Genomic DNA, 19,785 nt, shown 5'->3' on the forward strand with positions numbered 1-19,785 from the left:
CTGGAAATTTCACGAAAAATGGACATCTGAAAAAGGCAGCACTTTCTGATTAGCCTATAAAGAGGGTGAGTATGCTTCTAAAGCAAAAAAAACCTACAAACTAAGCCTAAAATAAATGTGAAAAAAATCAAAATTTGGCAAAGTGTGACACGTTTTTGTACATGTGGATGTGTGGCCTATGTTTACGGAGGCAGTCCAGTAAATAGGCCACATTTATGGGGCTAGACCCGTGAACGTGGCTTGTAAACTACGCCACGCTGTTGTCTATTTTCAAACCTGGCGAACGTGTCCCTCTGACTCCCTTCGTTACACACACTGGACGTTATTTTGCCCATGTAATAAGTGCTGACATATGAAGCTGTCTTGAATTCTATTTGTACATCAAAACTTGCATTTGACGAAAATTGAGGAAAATTCTGGCCCCGGTTCATGAAGTCCGTCCGCTACTGCTAGCTGCCATTTTCTCCCAACTGACGCATGCGCATTGCGTTTGATTTTCGTATGATTCGACGGCTGTTTACTGTCGCAGCTAAAATAGACATCGTTTTAGACAAGTTTCAAGTCCTTTCCTCTCTCACCGCACCGCACGCGGTCACACGTGCGCCCGCGTGTGTGTGCACACACGTACTGTACACGAGATGAGCCGAGCAGCCAATCGTCTGCGGGTTTTTTTTTTCGGGGTTGCGACATGAAACAGCCGTCAATCTGTCCAAGCGACTCAGACGCGTCCGGAGTTATTTGTCAGGCAGGGTCAGGTTAAAATCTAATTTCTACACGTTCGTATGGGTCTTTACTGATGGGCAAATTTCGTCGAAATTACACAGCCTAAACAATCGGACGGGCAAATTTAGATTTCTAGGTGAGTAGGCCTAATCAACACCCATACGGAATTATGTATGTCGGATCAATTTCGCCAGGTTCGAAATGAAACAAGAACGTGGCGTTGTATACAACGCCACGTTCACGGGTTTATTATGGGGCTAGCCCGGAGCGTCAGTGAGATACCAAATTATCCGCAGCTTTTTAATCATGTGGTAAATCACATGCATCAGGAGGTAGTAATTCAACGCTCCACTCAGTAGAGCTAAGTAGGCCTATGCTCTAAAGCAAAAACAAACTACAAACTAAGCCTAAATGTGAAAATCAAAATTAGTGAAAATCAAAAACAAGTTCGACATGTTTTTGTACAATATGGATACCTTAAGTTTTGGGACTCTCATACAAATTTTCGGACTAGCATGACTAGGCATAGCCCCATAATGTGGCCAGTTTACTGGACTGCCTCCGTAAACATAGGCCACACGTCCACCATCTTGGAATCTGACTCGCCGAAATTTTGAAAGTGATTTCCACATTGCGACTTCAAACCCAGTTCATTTATGCTTTAAAAATACACTCACCCTCTTAATAACAAAATTAGAACCTGCTGCCAGTGTCAGTTGCCCAGCTGCTGCGTAATTTACGACATTTTCTGGACCATTCTTGGCAACTTGATCCAACCGTGGAGCTATCTCCATGGTCCAACTGAACAATGCCCTCGCGCAGATCATTCACCTGTCAATCACGCGTGCAGGACGCACGCCGCAGGCCCAGTGGTAGTCCGGTTCCCAGACCAAAAGATTCTGACTATTCCTGATCCTAGGAATAGTCAGAATCTTTTGGTCTGGGAACCGGACTACCACTGGGCCTGCGGCGTGCGTCCTGCACGCGTGATTGACAGGTGAACGATCTGCGCGAGGGCATTGTTCAGTTGGACCATGGAGATAGCTCCACGGTTGGATCAAGTTGCCAAGAATGGTCCAGAAAATGTCGTAAATTACGCAGCAGCTGGGCAACTGACACTGGCAGCAGGTTCTAATTTTGTTATTAAGAGGGTGAGTGTATTTTTAAAGCATAAATGAACTGGGTTTGAAGTCGCAATGTGGAAATCACTTTCAAAATTTCGGCGAGTCAGATTCCAAGATGGTGGACGTGTGGCATATGTTTACGGAGGCAGTCCAGTAAACTGGCCACATTATGGGGCTAGACTAGGCATAGTCGCCAGACCATGTCCAAATGTTAAAAAAGGCGATAAGTTGGGTCCAACTTCCAAGTTACTCGGACTAGACTAGGCTAGCCCCATAAATGTGGCCTATTTACTGGACTGCCTCCGTAAACATAGGCCACACATCCACATGTACAAAAATCATGTCGACTTTGCCAAATTTTGATATTTAGGCTTAGTTTGTAGGTTTTTTTTGCTTTAGAACTAGAAGCATACTCACCCTCTTTATAGGCTAGTCAGAAAGTGCTGCCTTTTTCAGATGTATATTTTTTTGTGAAATTTTCAGATTCATTTTTACACGTTTTCGTATCAAAATTTCAACATGAAATTTCACAAAAAATATACATCTGAAAAAGGCAGCACTTTCTGATTAGCATATAAAGAGGGTGAGTATGCTTCTAAAGCAAAAAAACCCTACAAACTAAGCCTAAATGTGAAAATCAAAATTTGGCAAAGTCGACACGATTTTTGTACATGTGGATGTGTGGCCTATGTTTACGGAGGCAGTCCAGTAAATAGGCCACATTTATGGTGCTAAGACTAGGCATGCCTTTATCATGTGTTTATTTACGGAGGTAGTCCAGTAAATTGGCCACATTTATGGGGCTATGAAAACCCCCAACACTTACTCCACGGCTGACCCCTGCTCGTACAATGTCGTAAAGAAACGATCCTCTGGCTCCGTTCTAATTCTGTCGTTCAAAATCTTACGTTTGGACATGTGAAATGATAAACAACCATACATGAAATCGGCACAAGTACAGAAACACGTGGGTATAGGGCGCCACCACATTCGTAATAGACTGGTTTCCAGTCCTTCAATTATCGCCCTAAAATAAATTATGAAAAAACGAGGGCGCTATGTAAAATGAACCTTCAATAAAATAATGGCGAACGCCACGCAAGCGAAAACTCGGGTGAAGGGAGAAAGGGAGTTAATAATGAAAGGGAGAAAGAAAGGGAATAAATGTATAGGTTTTCCTGGCCAATTTCACCAAGTTGTCATTCAATTTAGCGCATCATTCCATTTAGATTAAAATTGAAAGATCATGCAGATCGTCATTCAACAATCAAAAGAATATTCATTCAATTTCAATATCCGAGCTATCGCATCAGCCAGTTCACTCGTCCCATGTAAATGATGCATTCAATTTAAAGTGTCGCGTTGGACGGTTCATTCAAGACGAGAACACAGTAAAGTAGGCCTACTGTAGACATTGGAAACCAGGCTAGACACGAGCCATTTAAATTAAAAAAGAATAATAACTTTTTTATAAAGGAAATAAATTTTATATTGGGGGGGGGGGGGGGGTGTTAAGGACATTTTATAACATCTGCATATATGAGTATAGGTGTTTATAATGTATTTCGTGTAAATCATAGGTGATTTGGTAGATTTTTGTTTAATCAATCAGATTTTGGAAGTACATCTAGCAGAATTTGGCATTGACCTTACAGTCCCCCTGAATTGAGTCCATTTGCAACTTGCTTCGTTTTATATAATTATTACAATTCTCGTTCGATATATTTTTCTCGTTCGATATATTTTTTCTCGTTCTATATATATTTGAGTTTCGTTCTTTATATATTTGAGTTTCGTTCAATATATATTTGAGTTACGTTCTATATATATTGGTTTCGTTCTATATATGGTTTCGTTCTATATATATTGGTCATATAATGGTTTCGTAATAAAGTCATAAAGGGCGCCTCATAGCATCCGGCACGTTCTGAGTGATGATTAGGGCCTACAGTCAGCTACGCGATACGAAGCACTGTCCTATTTTCCAGTCTTTTTTAATGCTCAATGTCTGAGAAATCTCAACTAGAAATTGTTCACCTGAATCGCCCGTCCAAAACCAACGGAGAAAATAGCGGACGAGACATTGTGTGGAACTCGTTTTTGGAGACAACCCCACGTGACGTCACACTTTCAAGGCGTATATAGCATTCACCTTTAGCATTATCTTTGGATTCCGGATTTCTGTGATGATTATCTCGGTAACGCGGTATCAAGGAAGGAATTATCTTTGAATTCCGGATTTCTGTGATGATTATCTCGGTAACGCGGTATCAAGGAAGGAATTATCTTTGAATTCCGGATTTCTGTGATAAATTATCGCAGTAACGCGGTATTGATGAATACGTATCTCTGAATTCAGGATTTCTGTGATAAATTATCACGGTAACGCGGTATCGAGGAATACGTATCTCTGAATTCCGGATTTCTGTGATAAATTATCACGGTAACGCGGTATCGAGGAATACGTATCTTTGAATTCTGGATTTCTGTGATAAATTATCACAGTAACGCGGTATATCGAGGAATACGTATCTTTGAATTCCGGATTTCTGTGATAAATTATCACGGTAACGCGGTATCGCGGAAGGCAATTCAAGCTTCCTTAGTTTCCCGAAGTCAATCAAGGAAGTGAGTAAAAACGTTGCAGCAGTCATTGGTTTTTGTCATAGGCTTTTTGAAAGGAGCATATATAAACGGGGATTAACGCAGACAGTGCAGTACAGGGTTTCAAGGAAATTGGGAAATCCCAAGCTATACTGGTCAGGCTATATGTTTCGTGTTTATGTGATGCGATGCATACAGCATAATTTATAGTTCGTAAACAAGGGCTAGGATCTGGGAGGAATAGGGTTTATTTCTTGCCTTCGACACCGGAAAGAGACTTGGCCTGATGGATTTGGGGCTAGACCTGTTTGTGACTGCCTTGCAAGGGCGGATCCAGAACACAATTTTTTTTTGGGGGGGGGGGCAAAAAAAAAATTGGACCCCAAAAAAGTGGGTCCAAAAAATTACGGCGTGGGGTTCGGGGCCCGCTTAAGGACGCCGAAATTTTTTTGGATTCTAGATGCTCTGTGGTGCGATCTGAGGCAATTTCTGACCACTTTAACCAATGTTTTTTTGAGGAAAAGATGGTGGTGTACTCATTGCCTGCCTTTATTGCGATGTCACATAAAAAAAAAAAAATTGGTCTCGTTTTTGGGGGGCCATGGCCCCCTTTGGCCCCCCCCCCTGGATCCGCCCTTGCTGCCTTGAAGAGCACAGTTGGCGCATTAGTCTCGATGATTCAAACCCTAGGTGTTGACTTACAGCGTGAGTAGGATGAAACACAAACCGCACCACTCTTCAGCAGAATCGACTGCATAGAGTTTGTTTGCATTTTTAATTTGAATTTAGCTGAATATAATTAAGGGCGGTACTATTTTTTAGTCAATCTTGACATTGTGTTGGCTTAAATTTCATATGGCTTTTAAATATTGACATGCACTACTTTGCTTAAAACTGTGTTCAACTATTGCCAACAGACATTATATATTCAATCATTTCAAGATTTCCACACAAAAAAAGGAAAATTGTTTCATGGCACATATTTAGGGTTTTAATAATTCCATGTGTATAAATACAGGCGAGTGCTTTTACATATTTTAAATCTCAAAGAATAATATTTAATCATTTATTTTCCCAAGGGGATGGCTTGGGTATTTGGTGTCCAAGAATTTTCAAGGGGGGGGGGGGGATTGAGGGGTTGCAATGATCGCAAATATATAGCCCCCCCCCCCCCCCAAGAAAGGAACTGGAGCAATGGATCATAATGAGCAATATTGGGTGACGTAAGTTATTCAGAGAAATTAATATTTGGGACTTGACGTATTTCGAAGTATGTAAATAATGAACATGGGTCAGTCGTGGGAAGGGGTTGTTAACCACTGAAATCCCCCGCCTAGGATCCATACTTGCATCGTGTGTATAACTCTTTGCCTTCGAATAAGTAATAGCGCCCTCTTTCACAATCCCATCACCGCCAAAAAGGATATTAACTACCGCGCCCGGCGTCATTATGTGGACCACGTTCAAGATTTTTCATTTTATTTATGAGTGAATTTTTTTTTCTTTGTGTTTCCACATCTACCATCCTACCGTCCAACATAACCGTCAGCCAATGAAATCAGTTTTCTTTGGGTGCTTCGATGCATTGTTTCGATACCCCCAAATCAATATCTGATGACTAAACATCCTGCCTCAAATTGTCTCAAGCCGAAAGACTGGAGTTTCTTCCCCTACTATCTGCCAGTTCCTGGGAAGCGATGTTTAAGCCGCCAAGATGATAGAGGTCGCTTTCAGCAGATGAATCAAACCGAGTCTGGGAAATAATAATATAGTAACATCTGACCCAGGAAATTCCTGGATGGCTTCATCTTGTTGATAGCGCCCTCTACCTTAGCGGCTTGATCAAGCTTGCCAAGGAGGGAGGGACGGCAACATAATAGTTGCGGATCTTGGGTGGGCGTTGCAACCCCTCCCCAACCCTGTATCTTGGATCGCTGGAACAGAATAGTGAGCGCTCTGGGGAAACTTTCACTAGGCTCACCTTGACTTTTCTTATTTGCAAAATTGCAATCGACCTTTTAAAAACGAGAGCACAAACTGCTTTGTTGGTTTCTGTTCAAATGTCTTATTCCCTTCATCTGGCGATCTAAAAGGCATGTGCATGATCATTTGCATTAATTCAGTTTCAAAAGTAACCTACCGACGTTTTATTTTTAAAAATTGGATTTAAGATCCTTCTGGTACTGAACACCCCCTGAAATTATTATGTCAGTTAGTCGGTTACCATTTTTTTTTATTTATGAGGAGTGCTATAGAAACCTTATAATTCCACGACAAATGTATAAAAAAAACCTAAATACAGGCTTGGCACACAATTACTCAAATCTAACAATTACACTACAAATATATAAAACAAAACTATATATATGCTTGCCGCACAATTATTCAAATATAACAATTCCACTGCAAATATATAAAACAAAACTATATATGCTTGCCACACAATTACTCAAATCTAACTATTCCACTACAAATATATAAAACAAAACTATATATGCTTGCCACACAATTACTCAAATCTAACAATTCCACGGCAAATATATAAAACAAAACGATATAAGCTTGCCACACAATTACTCAAATCTAACTATTCCACTACAAATATATAAAACAAAACTATATATGCTTGCCACACAATTACTCAAATCTAACTATTCCACTACAAATATATAAAACAAAACTATATATGCTTGCCACACAATTACTCAAATCTAACTATTCCACTACAAATAAAACAAAACTATATGCTTGCAACACAATTACTCAAATCTAACTATTCCACTACAAATATGTAAAACAAAACTATATATATGCTTGCCACACAATTACTCAAATCTAACAATTCCCAGCAAATATAACGCAAAACTATATATGCTTGCCACACAATTATATAAAAAAAATACATATAAAGGCCTTTCACACAATTACTCAAACGTTACAATTCCATGACAAGTATATAAAAACAAAACTACAGAAAAGCTTGGCTCACAAGTACTTAAATCTAACAATTCCAAGACAAATATATTTTAAAAAACCTACAGCTTGTCCCACCAAGAACCTTACATTCAAAACTAGTTTAAAAAGGTATATTGCATGTGAGTTTTTGGAATATTTTCAAATTACATTCTTAAAATAAAATAACCGGAAATCTACCGTGCAAACTTCGTTTCATTCAAATCGATGCATTGGAGCAAACGCTATGCTTCATAGAACTCAAGGGTTGAACTATCTTGGGCCACTTTCCTGGCCAGTGATGAAGCACAGTTAGAGCAACACACAAGGGATGGGCCAAAAGTGTTAGTACAGCTGATCAGTTTATCATTTGGACAAAGCTTTTGGGGGGAAGCCTGGGGGATATAAGTAAAAAAAAAAGTGGCCCAAGTGTTTTTTCCAAGTCCTGCATTGTGATTGCTGTATCTTTTGAACAAAACATCCTAATGAAACCAACTAAAAAGCATTTGGAAGACCAATTATTCTTCTCAGCAATACATTAGACATGATTTTGAATACTACCCCCACTCAAGGGCAGATTCAGAACCAAATTTGGGGGGCCAACAAATTTTGGTTCCCAAAAATGTGTCCAAAAAATTTACGGCGTGGGGTTCGGAGCCCAATACTAGATGCTCTGTGGTGCGATCTGAGGCAATTTCTGACTACTTTAACAAATGTTTTTTTTTAGGAAAAGATGGTGGTGTACTCATTGCCTCCTTATTGCGAAGTCACTAAAAAAAAAAAAATATTTTTTTATTCGTTTTTTTTTTTGGGGGGGGGGGCATAGCCCCCTTTGCCCCCCCCCCCCCCCCCCCTGAGCCGCCCTTGCCCCCACTTGTCTGAAACATGCCAAATGTTACTGTTAGGTTTTTTGTGGGACAACCTGTATATATTTATAGGCTTGCCACAAAACTATTCAAACCTTACAATTCCATGAAAAAAATCCAAAACCTACACAATTTTCCTGAATTAAAAAAGAACACACGTTACCCTTAAACAAATCGAGTGTAATTCTAAACACACACACACACACTTGCTTAACGTTCCTCCATCTCTGCTCTTCAGCAAATTCCAGTTTGTTTTCTCCAAGCAAATTTTAAATGTGTATGTTTTACCTAAATGGAAAATCTACTTCTCTCTATATCAGACGTTTCAGTTGACTCTCTAAAAATATGTTTTGTTTTGTTTCAATTTGCACACAAAACATAACATACAAAAGAAACGCATGAAAGATTGTCCACCCACTAATGATATGAAAGTTGTATAGTAATTATTCCATAACTAAAAATGGGCAGATTTTTTGTTTCTTCAACATCTCATTTAACAGTGATAAACTTTGCATTGCTAGAAAAATAGCAATATAAAACAAAATGTAATGGGAGGGTGTCACTCAAAAAGACAACGACAAGAGCGATTTTACATTTCTACCAAAAAAATGTTGGTTCCATCCTTATACAGGTAATGTTCAGTTTCTACCACTTACGAATCACCTCCATAAACATGTACACACCTTTCTTTCCTTACTTCTCTTCCATGACTGAATTTCTGATGCCCAACAGCTCATATTCATTTGCTGGATGTGTTTGAGATGGTTCGGATCCGCGCCCCCAGCTAGAAATCACAAGTAAAAACATAACATTTTCAAGTTTAAGTGTGTTTGAGTTTGCACAACAGATTACAAGGGTGGATCTGAGGGGAATAACCAATCCCACCCCAGACTAAACCAATGTTAACTATTTACATAATGGGTAAAAATTCCCAAATTCAATCACTGAATAACGTCATCACTCAATATAGGGTATCTTCTTTCATCGCTTGAGGCCTAGTACTTTTATGCATTGACTGCAATCCCTCATCCAACCCCCAACCCCTCTGAAAAGTCTTGGACTTCAACAAAGCAGCCACCCCTGATGGAAAGTTCCGTAATGGCTGTTGATAAATTGGGGAGTGGTTAAAATTAGACAGAAAATGTCAAGACACATGGGCTGAGTGTGCAAGTACCCCAGTAAGAAATGGGAGAGTTGGGGAAAATCACTGAGAAAGACATTGGAATGCATTGTTAACAAGGCCTGACGCGCACTCAAAGATGCTATATGGCTTTGTGTGTGGGGGGGGGGGGGGGGTGTAAGGGGCATTACTTCTTATATTTCGTAACAAGTTCCCATTTTCCGCAAGTGCCCTTTTTTTCACACAGGAGCACTCGTGAAAAAAGGGCAGTGTGGAAAAGGGCACTTGTTAAAAAAGGGCGTTCATGAAAAAAAAGCAGTTGTTGAAAAAGGGCACCAAAAAGAGAGCTCGTGAAAAAAGGTAATTTGTCAAAAAAGAAATAAATTCTAATAAAAAAGGCTTGTTCGCATCACGTTAAAAAAAAGGTCACTCGGACAATAAAGGTGCTCGGACAATAAAGGCGCTCGAGGAATAGGCGCCCTTCGGAATTCTTTCATGAGCGTACCTTTTTGGGACTTGAGTTGAAGAGCCCGTTGCAGGAGTGTGCGACACAGTCTCGGTGTCTTCATCGACTGGTTTTACTGAGGCCCTATACTTTTGTGACCTGCACAAGGGGGTTACATATTAGACCAGTCAGTATTACATTATAAACCAGTCAGGCATATGACCACAACCTGGCTGATGCTTTCACTGCCACCTGTTGGACCACGTGTCATGCGGTTACATTTAAACCAGTCATGCATGACCACGGCCCTGCTAATGCTCTCACGCCACTGGTCGGGCCCATAGTCATGTGGTTTCATATGGCACGCCTGACCACGGCCCAGCCAATGCTGTACACCACTGGGCGGACCACATGTCATGCCGTAAACCAGTCACGCATGACCGCAGCCCTGCTAACTCACACCACTGGTCGGGCCCATAGTCATGTGGTTACATATGGCACGCCTGACCACGGCCCAGCCAATGCTGTACACCACTGGGCGGACCACATGTCATGCCGTAAACCAGTCACGCATGACCGCAGCCCTGCTAACTCACACCACTGGTCGGGCCCATAGTCATGTGGTTACATAATAAACCAGTCACACCTGACCAGGGGCCCTGCTGATGCTCCACACCACTGGGTTGGCCACAAGTCAGTGGTGTTTGGGATCCCAACCTGTGTGATACGCTTGTGATCGAGTCTGTTCCAGTGACCAGCCCTGCTAGGTCTACCTCTCCTTCTAGGAGCCAAAGTTGTACTTGAGTACTTTTTTCGGAGTACCGGGTACTGCCGAGTACTTAGGTTGCCGAGTACGAGTATGAGTATTTGTACCGAGTAAGAGTACTTGTACTTCCGAGTACAAGTACGAGTATTTCCGAATACAGCCATATGGCAAATGGTTCATTGTGCGTATAATTGGCCCAGGCCCAGTAAGACTGATATACGGACCCACTCACGGCTAGCTGTTTAATGTGTTTATCCGGACATGCATAAAGAAAAATCATGAAACTTTGATTTCTCCACAAGCATGACAAGCCAATCAACCATTACAAACTTAAGGCCTTGGTAAGTCGAGCTGTACCATTTTTCCACCGAGTACCGCTATTCGAGTACGCGTACTTTGATGGTCGAGTACAACTTCAAAATGTTGAGTACGAGTACTTTGCTGATTGAGTATGAGTACCGTCAGTTTGAGTTCGAGTACTTTGACATTCGAGTACAAGTATGAGTATTAATTACTTAAAAAAGTACTCTAAGTACCGAGTACAAGTACTACAACACTGCTAGGAGCCTTTGGTAAATAGATTTTGACGTTCACAACAATACATATATATGTTTTAATGAACTTGGACTGCGCATGAAGTTCAAGGCTATGGCTTGAAGTAGGCACTTCCCATAGATTTGTGTGTCACCTGTTGCCATAGGCGAGTAGCTCAGACAGACTCCACCTCAACGCAAGAGTCATTGCTCAAGAACAGAACCAAAAATTGTAAACTTTGCATGGAAACTGAAGCAAGCCCAGAAACTTACCTGCAAACAATGACGACGCAAACCACCACAATTATGGTGAGTGAAACAGCGCCCCCTATGATGCCAGCTAACAACCCAATGTCTGAGCCTGGGGGATGAGTTTTAATGGTTGTTGTGGCAGAAGCTGTAGACATCCAAGGCTCTGAAAATATATATGAAAAAGTTGACAGGTTTTGAATTTATTTTTATTACTTAGTACAATTAACCTATTAATCCCTGTACCACCTGTACCACCCCAACAGTTTTACTGAGTAAAACTATATGTACCACTATAAAATCAACAAACCCTATGCCTGTTTGGGGGTGAGATTCATTTATTTATTCAGTTGTTTTCAGCAGCTACAAGTAAGTTAAATATCTTTTAATGTACAGTTGAAAAAAGTAATGTCTTTATTATTTTTGTTTTTAATTGGCCGTAATGCCTCTTTAAGCTAAGAATTTAGCTTGGTATTTATCACTTTCAGATTTAGCACCCCAAATTTGGTGAAATAGCCAATGGGGGGGGGGGGCATGGTCCCCCCCTCCCAAAATTTTTTTTTTTTAAAAATAACATCACAATAAAGGCCGACACTGTGTACACCACCATGTTTTCCTCAAAAGGATTTGGTTAAAGTGGTCAGAAATTGCCTCAGATCGCACCACAGAGCATTTTAGAATAAAAAAAAATTCTGGGCCCTTAAGTGGGCTCCGAACCCCACGCCATAATTTTTTTGACCCACTTTTTGGGGTACCATAATGTTTTTAGGGGCCCCCCCCAAAAAAAATGTGTTCTGGATCCTCCCTTAAATATGGCTATGTCAGTTACTTCTTCACAAAAATGAAGCATTTGCTCATAACAGCAGTCTATTTTTAAATTGGTGGTTTTTTTTAACACAAAATGTCCCTTTAATCTTAAGACCAACCAGCCTATCAACCATCATTTCTTATTTATCTGACCTAGATTCAGTAGCGTAATAAGAAATGTCCTAAGTAATAATCTGTTTACACCGTTCCCCACCCCTTAAAACCTACCATGACACTCTATCTCATAGCTGGCACCCATCTCATCGGTAACCATACCCTCCGGGCATGGCACACAGTAGTCCATGCCTTTCGCAGGATTGTACGTATTGAGCGGGCAGGGCTTGCACTGATTTTCACCAATGACATCACTCCTCTCGTAATATGTGCCCTCGGTGCATGGCACTGGATATGGATAGAAATAGTAAACATTAACACCCAATCTGCCCAACATCTGGCTGTTGATTAGCTGCGATTGTGTCACATGATATTTCACACAGTTTTTCTAAAAAATATCATACTTAATAGGTTATGTCTGCAGATCGGAACACAATACACGCTGTAAACACCTAGTAGATTGTGGATCAATCCTATTGTCCTCCTTTAGTTTATACTATACGTTTTGTTAAGGACCGCATTGGTTTGGTACTCAATTTCCAACTGTGGACCTTCACCCAATCGTGGACCCTATGGCCCTCTGTAGTTCAAAGTCCACGATTGAATGCTAACACATGCTCATCCATCTTTGTAAACACCTTCGATTGTGGACCTCCTAAATATTGTCCTCCAATTGCATGTTAATATTATTATTGGAACAACTACAGATGAGTTGGTTATGATTTCCAAATGTGGACTGTCACTCATTGTGGCCCCTATGTTTCACTACTGTTCCAAGGTCCACTTTCTATTGCTCCATGGCACTCCACAGTTGTGGGGACCACACACTGATTGGTTTTGTACGAACAAAATCGTTGGAGACAGTCAAAAGTCCTCACTCGTTCCAAATGTTCCCAACAGAAAGGTTCTCCACAAGCACTCAGGGGCAGGGCACATGCACACACACATAGACCTAGACAGAGCTGATGTCCCTAATTCAGGAACCTAAAAACTTCCTAAAGCAAAACTGGAGACAATGTTTGAAAAATCATCCCAAGCTATTCTATTTGATTAGGTTCCTGGAGTCAACTCTGGTAAAGGCGGACGGGTTAGACATGACAGCTAAAACTAGGACTATCATGATCCTCACGCGCCTTTTGTAGCCGTTGCCGTAGCAATAGACAAAATACCTTTTTGGACTGAGTCTTACTTTGTGATCGACTACTTGTTTGTCAATTGCAAGAAGTAAAAATGAACAGCCTCTAAAGACACAATGAGATCAATAGATAATTATGTTTAGACTTCAACTAAAGTTACAGTTTTGGGGTCAACTTGACACTTACGAATCTGTCCTGCTGTCCAGCTGTCATAAATTTATTAGACTGCTCTTTTGTATACAAGTGCCCTTTTTTCACCATCAATCCCTTCCCCCTAATATCTGTAAAGAGTGCCCTTTTTTTAACGAGTGCCCTTATTGGAATTTTGCGTGAACAGCGGCAATTGTGCCGCCCTGAAAAGTGGAGTGACATGAAAAGAGCAGATCTGCAGTGACTAACCCAAGCATATGACCTCATGGCTAACCAAACAGCATGGCAAAACGCGAGTTGACCCAGGAAAACACAGCGCCCTCTCTGTTTATGCATGGACTAGCCCATGCATCTCATCTGGGGCCAATTTTATGGAGTTGCTTATTTAGCGCAGACAATTTATATCTTTAGCATGAAAAGTTATCAGTCAAAAATTATGGATGTAAATTGCTTGTTGGTTCTCATTCTCCATTTTTGCTCAGTGCCTAAACTTGCTAAGCAGTATATTTCCTGCTTATAACAGCATCACGAAATTGGCCTCAGAGCTCACCGTAACACTCATTGAGGTTGCGTGTCCCATTGCCGTTGGTAACCATTCCGTTGGGACATGCCTTGCATTCCGTCTGTCTCTCCTGGTCCTGGTAGGTGTTAGCCAGGCATAGCCGGCATTCCAGGTCCAATTCCTGGACAGCGCTTGGGGTCAGAAAGGTTCCCGGTCCGCAGTGAACTATGGGGGAACATACATCAGGGATCACATGAAATATAGCTGTAAGGTCAATAAGTTCACTTTGGAGCAATATGTACCAGTGTCCATGGGCGTCGCCATGCCAGTGTCGTAGCCGAGTCACTAACGTCGAGTCGAGTCCAAGTCCCGAGCCACAAGCACGAGTCTGAGTCTCATGTCACAAACCTTGAGTAAGAGTCCGAGTCTCTAGTCACAAGCCTGGAGTCCAAGTCCGAGTCACAAGCCTCAAGTCCGAGTCCGAGTCTCAAGTCACTTGTTCTTAGTAGCACCAAACTAATCAATTTTTTAACATTATTTTTTTCAATCATCCATTCTGTCTTTTAAGTCCTATTTAAATCCCAGTGTATCATAGTTTACCTTTTGTGTTTACGTGTTGTTTAGACCCAAAATGTGTTTTCCTTTTAATTCCCAGTGTACAGTGCCAAGAATGATGTAACACCGAAAACCCTACATGCCCTTACTTTCTTCCTCGGATGCTCGGACTGCATTAATATTTCCTGATTACAAAGTCTTAAATTGAAAGGTTGTGCCAGTATTCTGAACACAAGGTTTTAGTTTTGACTGATTTTATTGGAGGCTGGGGGCACTAAGGTAAATCCTAACATTTTAAAATTTGTATTGGTGACAGTTATTTTTAGTTTCCCATGCATGCCGGGTTTCCCAAGATAATTCTATATGTACATGTTGGCCCCACTAGGCCTATCGGGTGTGATGCAAAGTATACAGTGTCTGGCTAGTAGCATTGTCGAGAATATTGCACTACATGTATTTGACCTGACCGTGCGTCCGGTGTGTGCCGTAAGCAGACACCCTTTTGGGTAAGGTGGGTACCAGCCCCCCCCCCCTTTGATTTCAAGAAATGTCTAAATTTTGGCGCAGATGTGTGGTTTCACCCGCCCCCTGACATCAAAAGCTGGATACGCTGCTGAAGCTATAACAGCTGGAACATGCAGTACTTGGAGCGAGGCCTTCCTGCAAGTGCAGTGGGCAGGGCTCAATGGGTCAGTCTTATGGACCACTGGTCAAATTATGGTTGATTTGTGACATTACTGATGCCTTTAAGGCACTGTATAAAATAAACAGAACTGAATTACAGCTGCTAGTTGCTACACTTCCATGGCAGCACTAGTGGTTTAATTGATATAATTCAAGCCAATGAGAGACAATTTTGCCATCGGGTCACTCTGCAACACATATCCTAGCACTAGCCACATCTCAGTGTCGTAGTTGAGTCACTTGAGTCCGAGTCCAAGTCCAGATCAGTTAGTCACAAGTCAGTTGATTCAAGTTTGAAATAGACGTGCACGAACATGGACACACTTGTGTGAAGGTTACTTCCTGATTGCATTATTGTAACAGTTTATTTTTCTGGTTTATACGATTATCAGTTGAAGAAATTGCAACATATTCAGAATGCTACTGCATGACTGGTTATCAGGCGAAAAATGGATCGTCATGCAGACATGAACCCATACTTCAGGAACTACATTGGCTTCTGGTTATGATGCGGGTTGAATTCAAGACCCTTTGTATTATTTTTAAACTTATTCGCCATGGTGAGTCAGCGTCACAGTACCTAACAGAGTTGATATCAGTTCATTGTGTCCAACATTCACACTAAAAGTTGTGATGGGATTAAGCTCAAATATCTTAAGGTTCATCCAAAGCTTAGCAAGGCATAAGGTGATCATGCTTTTACCATCTATGCACCTACTCTATGGAACAGAATTCCAGGTTATTTAAGAAACACTAACGAAGTGGGAATTTTTAAATCACTATTACTTTTTAACTAACTTTAATGTTTTGTTAAGCGTTTTGTAAAGCGTTTTGAGATTATTATGTAAAACGCTACATTAAGAATAAATTATTATTATTATTAATATATAATGATGCGCGAGTCACAGGAAATAGGAAGGGCCCCCAAACATTATTATTTTTCAATATCTTCTGGAAAGTGGTGTAGTAGGGTTCATTAAATACTTTTCCTTTTGGAAAATGCACATCATAAAAAGGTAATTTCTTGGGCAAAATAATGAATGCACTAGCTAGTCACCAATCACAAACATCAAGTCCAAGCAAGGGCGGATCCAGGGGGGGGGGTCAAAGGGGGCCATGGCCCCCCCCCCAAAACGAAACCAATTTTTTTTTTTTTAATGTGACATCGCAATAAAGGCAGGCAATGAGTTCACCACCATCTTTTCCTAAAAAAAAATTGGTTAAAGTGGTCAGAAATTGCCTCAGATCGCACCACCGAGCATCTAGAATCCAAAAATTTTTCGGGGCCCTTAAGTGGGCCCCGAACCCCACGCCGTAATTTTTTAGACCCACTTTTTGGGGGGACCAAAATTTTTTTTGGCCCCCCCAAAAATTGTGTTCTGGATCCGCCCTTGAGTCCAAGTTAAATTGCCAAGTCCAAGTTTACGTCCAAGTCTTTTGCCGATGTGACTTGAGTCGAGTGCAAATCACTGAAACTGTGAAGCGAGATGGTTCGACTCCCGTCCGAGTCCTTGACTCAAGCCCCCCTGCAACACCCACATACATATTCCATACCTACCACACAATCCAGCCTTGCCTTCTGCTGTTCCTTCCGGACACAAGTCCCACCCATCCCCCTCCAATGTTGTCGGGTCTGGCTGCACAACCTGGCCATCCATGGTTGGCGTGAAGTTTCCCGATTGAATGAGATTCATCAATGTTTCACCGGCCTGCATAACAACATCATCAGCTTCATCTACAGAAAAGGAAAAGGAAAACAAAGAAACCGTGCTGTCTCCCTCACCACTGGCCTGCGCACCGCTCACTATTATCAAAATTCAAATCTTTGGAGTGCCTGGAACCCAGGTGTTGGTGTGTTTATTTATTCTTTCGCACCCATCACCCTCAAGCTGGCCCTCACACTTAGAAAGGCACAGAGTTGTCATTAGCTCAATTAATGAGTTAATCTAATCACTATTCATAAATACCTGAGACAATTTATCCACTCTTATTGTTGAGAGTCCAATTATGTGAATGGTCTTAAATCTCTGTTCAAACACCAGTCGGTGATGTTTAAGAGTAGTTGCTAGACCCTGTGCTCAGTGGCGTAGCTAGGATTTTTTTTTTAGTGGGGGGCCAAAAGGGGGCATCAGAATATCATGGGGGCACATATCGCAAATGTCCCATTGCAGTGTTTGCCAGTTGGGCCCCATGATGCCTCGCTATATCCATTGACATAAGAAATTGTAAAGAGTAAACATTTGGTTAACTGAATACAACTTACAAAAACCCTTTTTTGTTGGGGACGGGACAGAGGCATTATCAATATTTTGTTGGGGGGGGGGCATGGGGGGGGCACAAAAACTTTGTGGGGGGCACGTAAAAAAAAAAAAAAAAAAAAAAAAATCATCAATTTTTCGATTCGCGACTTTCATCAAATTCTCATTCTGTAGACGGATCCATTCATTTTGTAAAGGGGTGCTCCACCCTCTTTTGGGAGATTACATTGTTTTTCGTATAAGTTCTTTATGAAAAAAAAATATTGCAAGGATAAGAACTTATTCTGAACAAGGGAAAGGTTTTTGACTCCATAAAAAGTATCATTTGTAATTTTGAGATGGTGAAAATACTGATAATTTGTGGCGAGGAAAGCACACCCTTCACCGCGCAAATGTTTTGGTCCAAAGGTGTCACACTGAAATTGATCAACACGTGGTGTGGCATGCAGGGCCAGCCAGGGATATGAGATCCGCCACGCTGGATGAATGCAAAGAGCACGCTTTTTATTGAGAGAATCGCAGGTGTGTACGATTTTTTCAAAGTGTAATCAGCCCCAATATCCAATTGTATGCCTGGCTAGAACATCGCAAATAATGAAGATGAATGCAGTGACTTGTCAACACGGTAAATTCAATCATCAGTGTGCTTTAATTTTGCCCTTTCATTGCAAGCTTTAGCATTTCTAGCGCTATCAACAAACACTTGCCGAACTCTTCCGTACCAACATTTGGGTTCGGTTTGGTTCGGGTTTGGTTCGGAAGGCCAAGTTCGGCTATTTTTAGTTCGGTTCAGCAGTTCGGCTGCAGCACTAGTGGGGTCTACAGGACATAACACCAAGCCATAGATTGCTGTCCAAAGGTCCAAAATCGGGTTTGTTCTTCACCAACATAACAGTAAGTGCTGTCCGTGGGCTTGCAAGAAAAACAATTCACAAGTTTATTCCAGTGGGACTCGAACCAACAATCTCCTGCTTACTTTATTATGCAGATGTCTTACCATTCATTCACCGAGCTTAATTAACTGTTAGGAGGCAACTGGCTGCTCAAATCTGATATAGCAGCTGGTACCGCAATACTTTTTTTTTTAGTTCAGAAGTAAACAAACAAAAAACCTCTCACCTTCCTCAGCTTGTCCAGTTGTATTCCCAGCAGTTGTGTTGGTAAAGAATGTGATTTTGAGCTGCACGTCATTAGACTCAGACTGTCTTGCGGCACGACTCCCACCAGTCTTACAGTTGACCTGGAATTAACAAACAAACAAACAAACACCCTAATGAGACAGATTTTTCTTCTTAGACTTGAGAACATGAAATACCAGTGTTGTAGTTGAGACCTTTCTGAGGCCTTTAGAGATTTTTTTTATTGATAAATTTTCAGAAATGCATCAAGACCTCTTCGATGTTGAAAGAATTTTGTTAGCTATTGTTCAGGTAATCTGCATGGGGCAGTTGCTTTGCACCACATGTATATTATGTGTAATAGGATGAATTTTGTGCCCCCCCCCCATTTTTTTCGAAATCCTAAGTCCCTCAGAGTTAGGTCATGCACTTTCTAAGAAATGTGTGGGTTGCTTGGCAGCGCGTGTGTGGGCGGTTGGTAGCAGAACTTGCAGCCAAACACAAGAATCCTTGAGGAGGAACCGTATAAATTCAGTGGCCAGTGAACTTTCTCTTCACTTGACCACTGAACTGCCACAGAGACAGGTTGTTGGTAGCACCCAGCTCCTCTGCTTTACTGTCTCTGTTTCAGTGTTGCAGTCGAGACCCTGCAAGACCATCACAAGACCATTATAAGACCTCCAGTCTCAACTCAAGTCACAAGCTATTCAAATGAACTGTGACAAAGGCATTCCTTTGTTATAGTTCAAACACTTTTACTTGTGACTGGTCTTGTGACTGGTCTTGTGACTGGTCTTGTGACTGGTCTTGTGACTGGTCTTGTGACTGGTCTTGTGACTGGTCTTGTGACTGGTCTTGTGACTGGTCTTGTGACTGGTCTTGTGACAGGTCTTGTGACTGGTCTTGTGACTGGTCTTGTGACTGGTCTTGTGACTGGTCTTGTGACTGGTCTTGTGACTTGTCTTGTGTCTGGTCTTGTGATGGTCTCGACTACAACACTAGCTGCTCTGTTTCTTCATATTGAACCTGCCATACTTATACGTTCATCCTCTGTCCTGCTGTAGGCACAAACAGCACAG

The 19,785-nt window shown here is 41.4% G+C and overlaps 2 protein-coding genes across 3 annotated transcripts in view; both read right to left on the reverse strand.

Annotated features, from left to right (window-relative positions):
• LOC119723915 (RNA cytidine acetyltransferase-like) overlaps positions 1–2,831 on the reverse strand; it is a 52,213-nt gene extending 49,382 nt beyond the window's left edge. For both annotated transcript variants that reach the window (XM_038194831.1, XM_038194823.1), the window contains exon 1: positions 2,674–2,831. The gene's annotated coding sequence lies outside the window, so the exon portion shown is untranslated. The remainder of the gene's footprint in view (positions 1–2,673) is intronic.
• A 5,424-nt stretch (positions 2,832–8,255) lies between these two features.
• LOC119723935 (sushi, von Willebrand factor type A, EGF and pentraxin domain-containing protein 1-like) overlaps positions 8,256–19,785 on the reverse strand; it is a 100,492-nt gene continuing 88,962 nt past the window's right edge. Inside the window, exons 47-53 of the mRNA XM_038194853.1 lie at positions 18,708–18,828; positions 16,889–17,065; positions 14,140–14,316; positions 12,418–12,591; positions 11,407–11,548; positions 9,895–9,993; positions 8,256–9,053 (exon numbers count right to left, since the gene is read on the reverse strand). Coding sequence (XP_038050781.1) covers positions 8,963–9,053; positions 9,895–9,993; positions 11,407–11,548; positions 12,418–12,591; positions 14,140–14,316; positions 16,889–17,065; positions 18,708–18,828 — 981 coding nt within the window. The 3' untranslated portion in view covers positions 8,256–8,962. The remainder of the gene's footprint in view (positions 9,054–9,894; positions 9,994–11,406; positions 11,549–12,417; positions 12,592–14,139; positions 14,317–16,888; positions 17,066–18,707; positions 18,829–19,785) is intronic.

Source organism: Patiria miniata, unplaced genomic scaffold, assembly GCF_015706575.1.
Source record: "Patiria miniata isolate m_02_andy unplaced genomic scaffold, ASM1570657v1 HiC_scaffold_1, whole genome shotgun sequence".
Lineage (NCBI taxonomy): Eukaryota > Metazoa > Echinodermata > Asteroidea > Valvatida > Asterinidae > Patiria > Patiria miniata.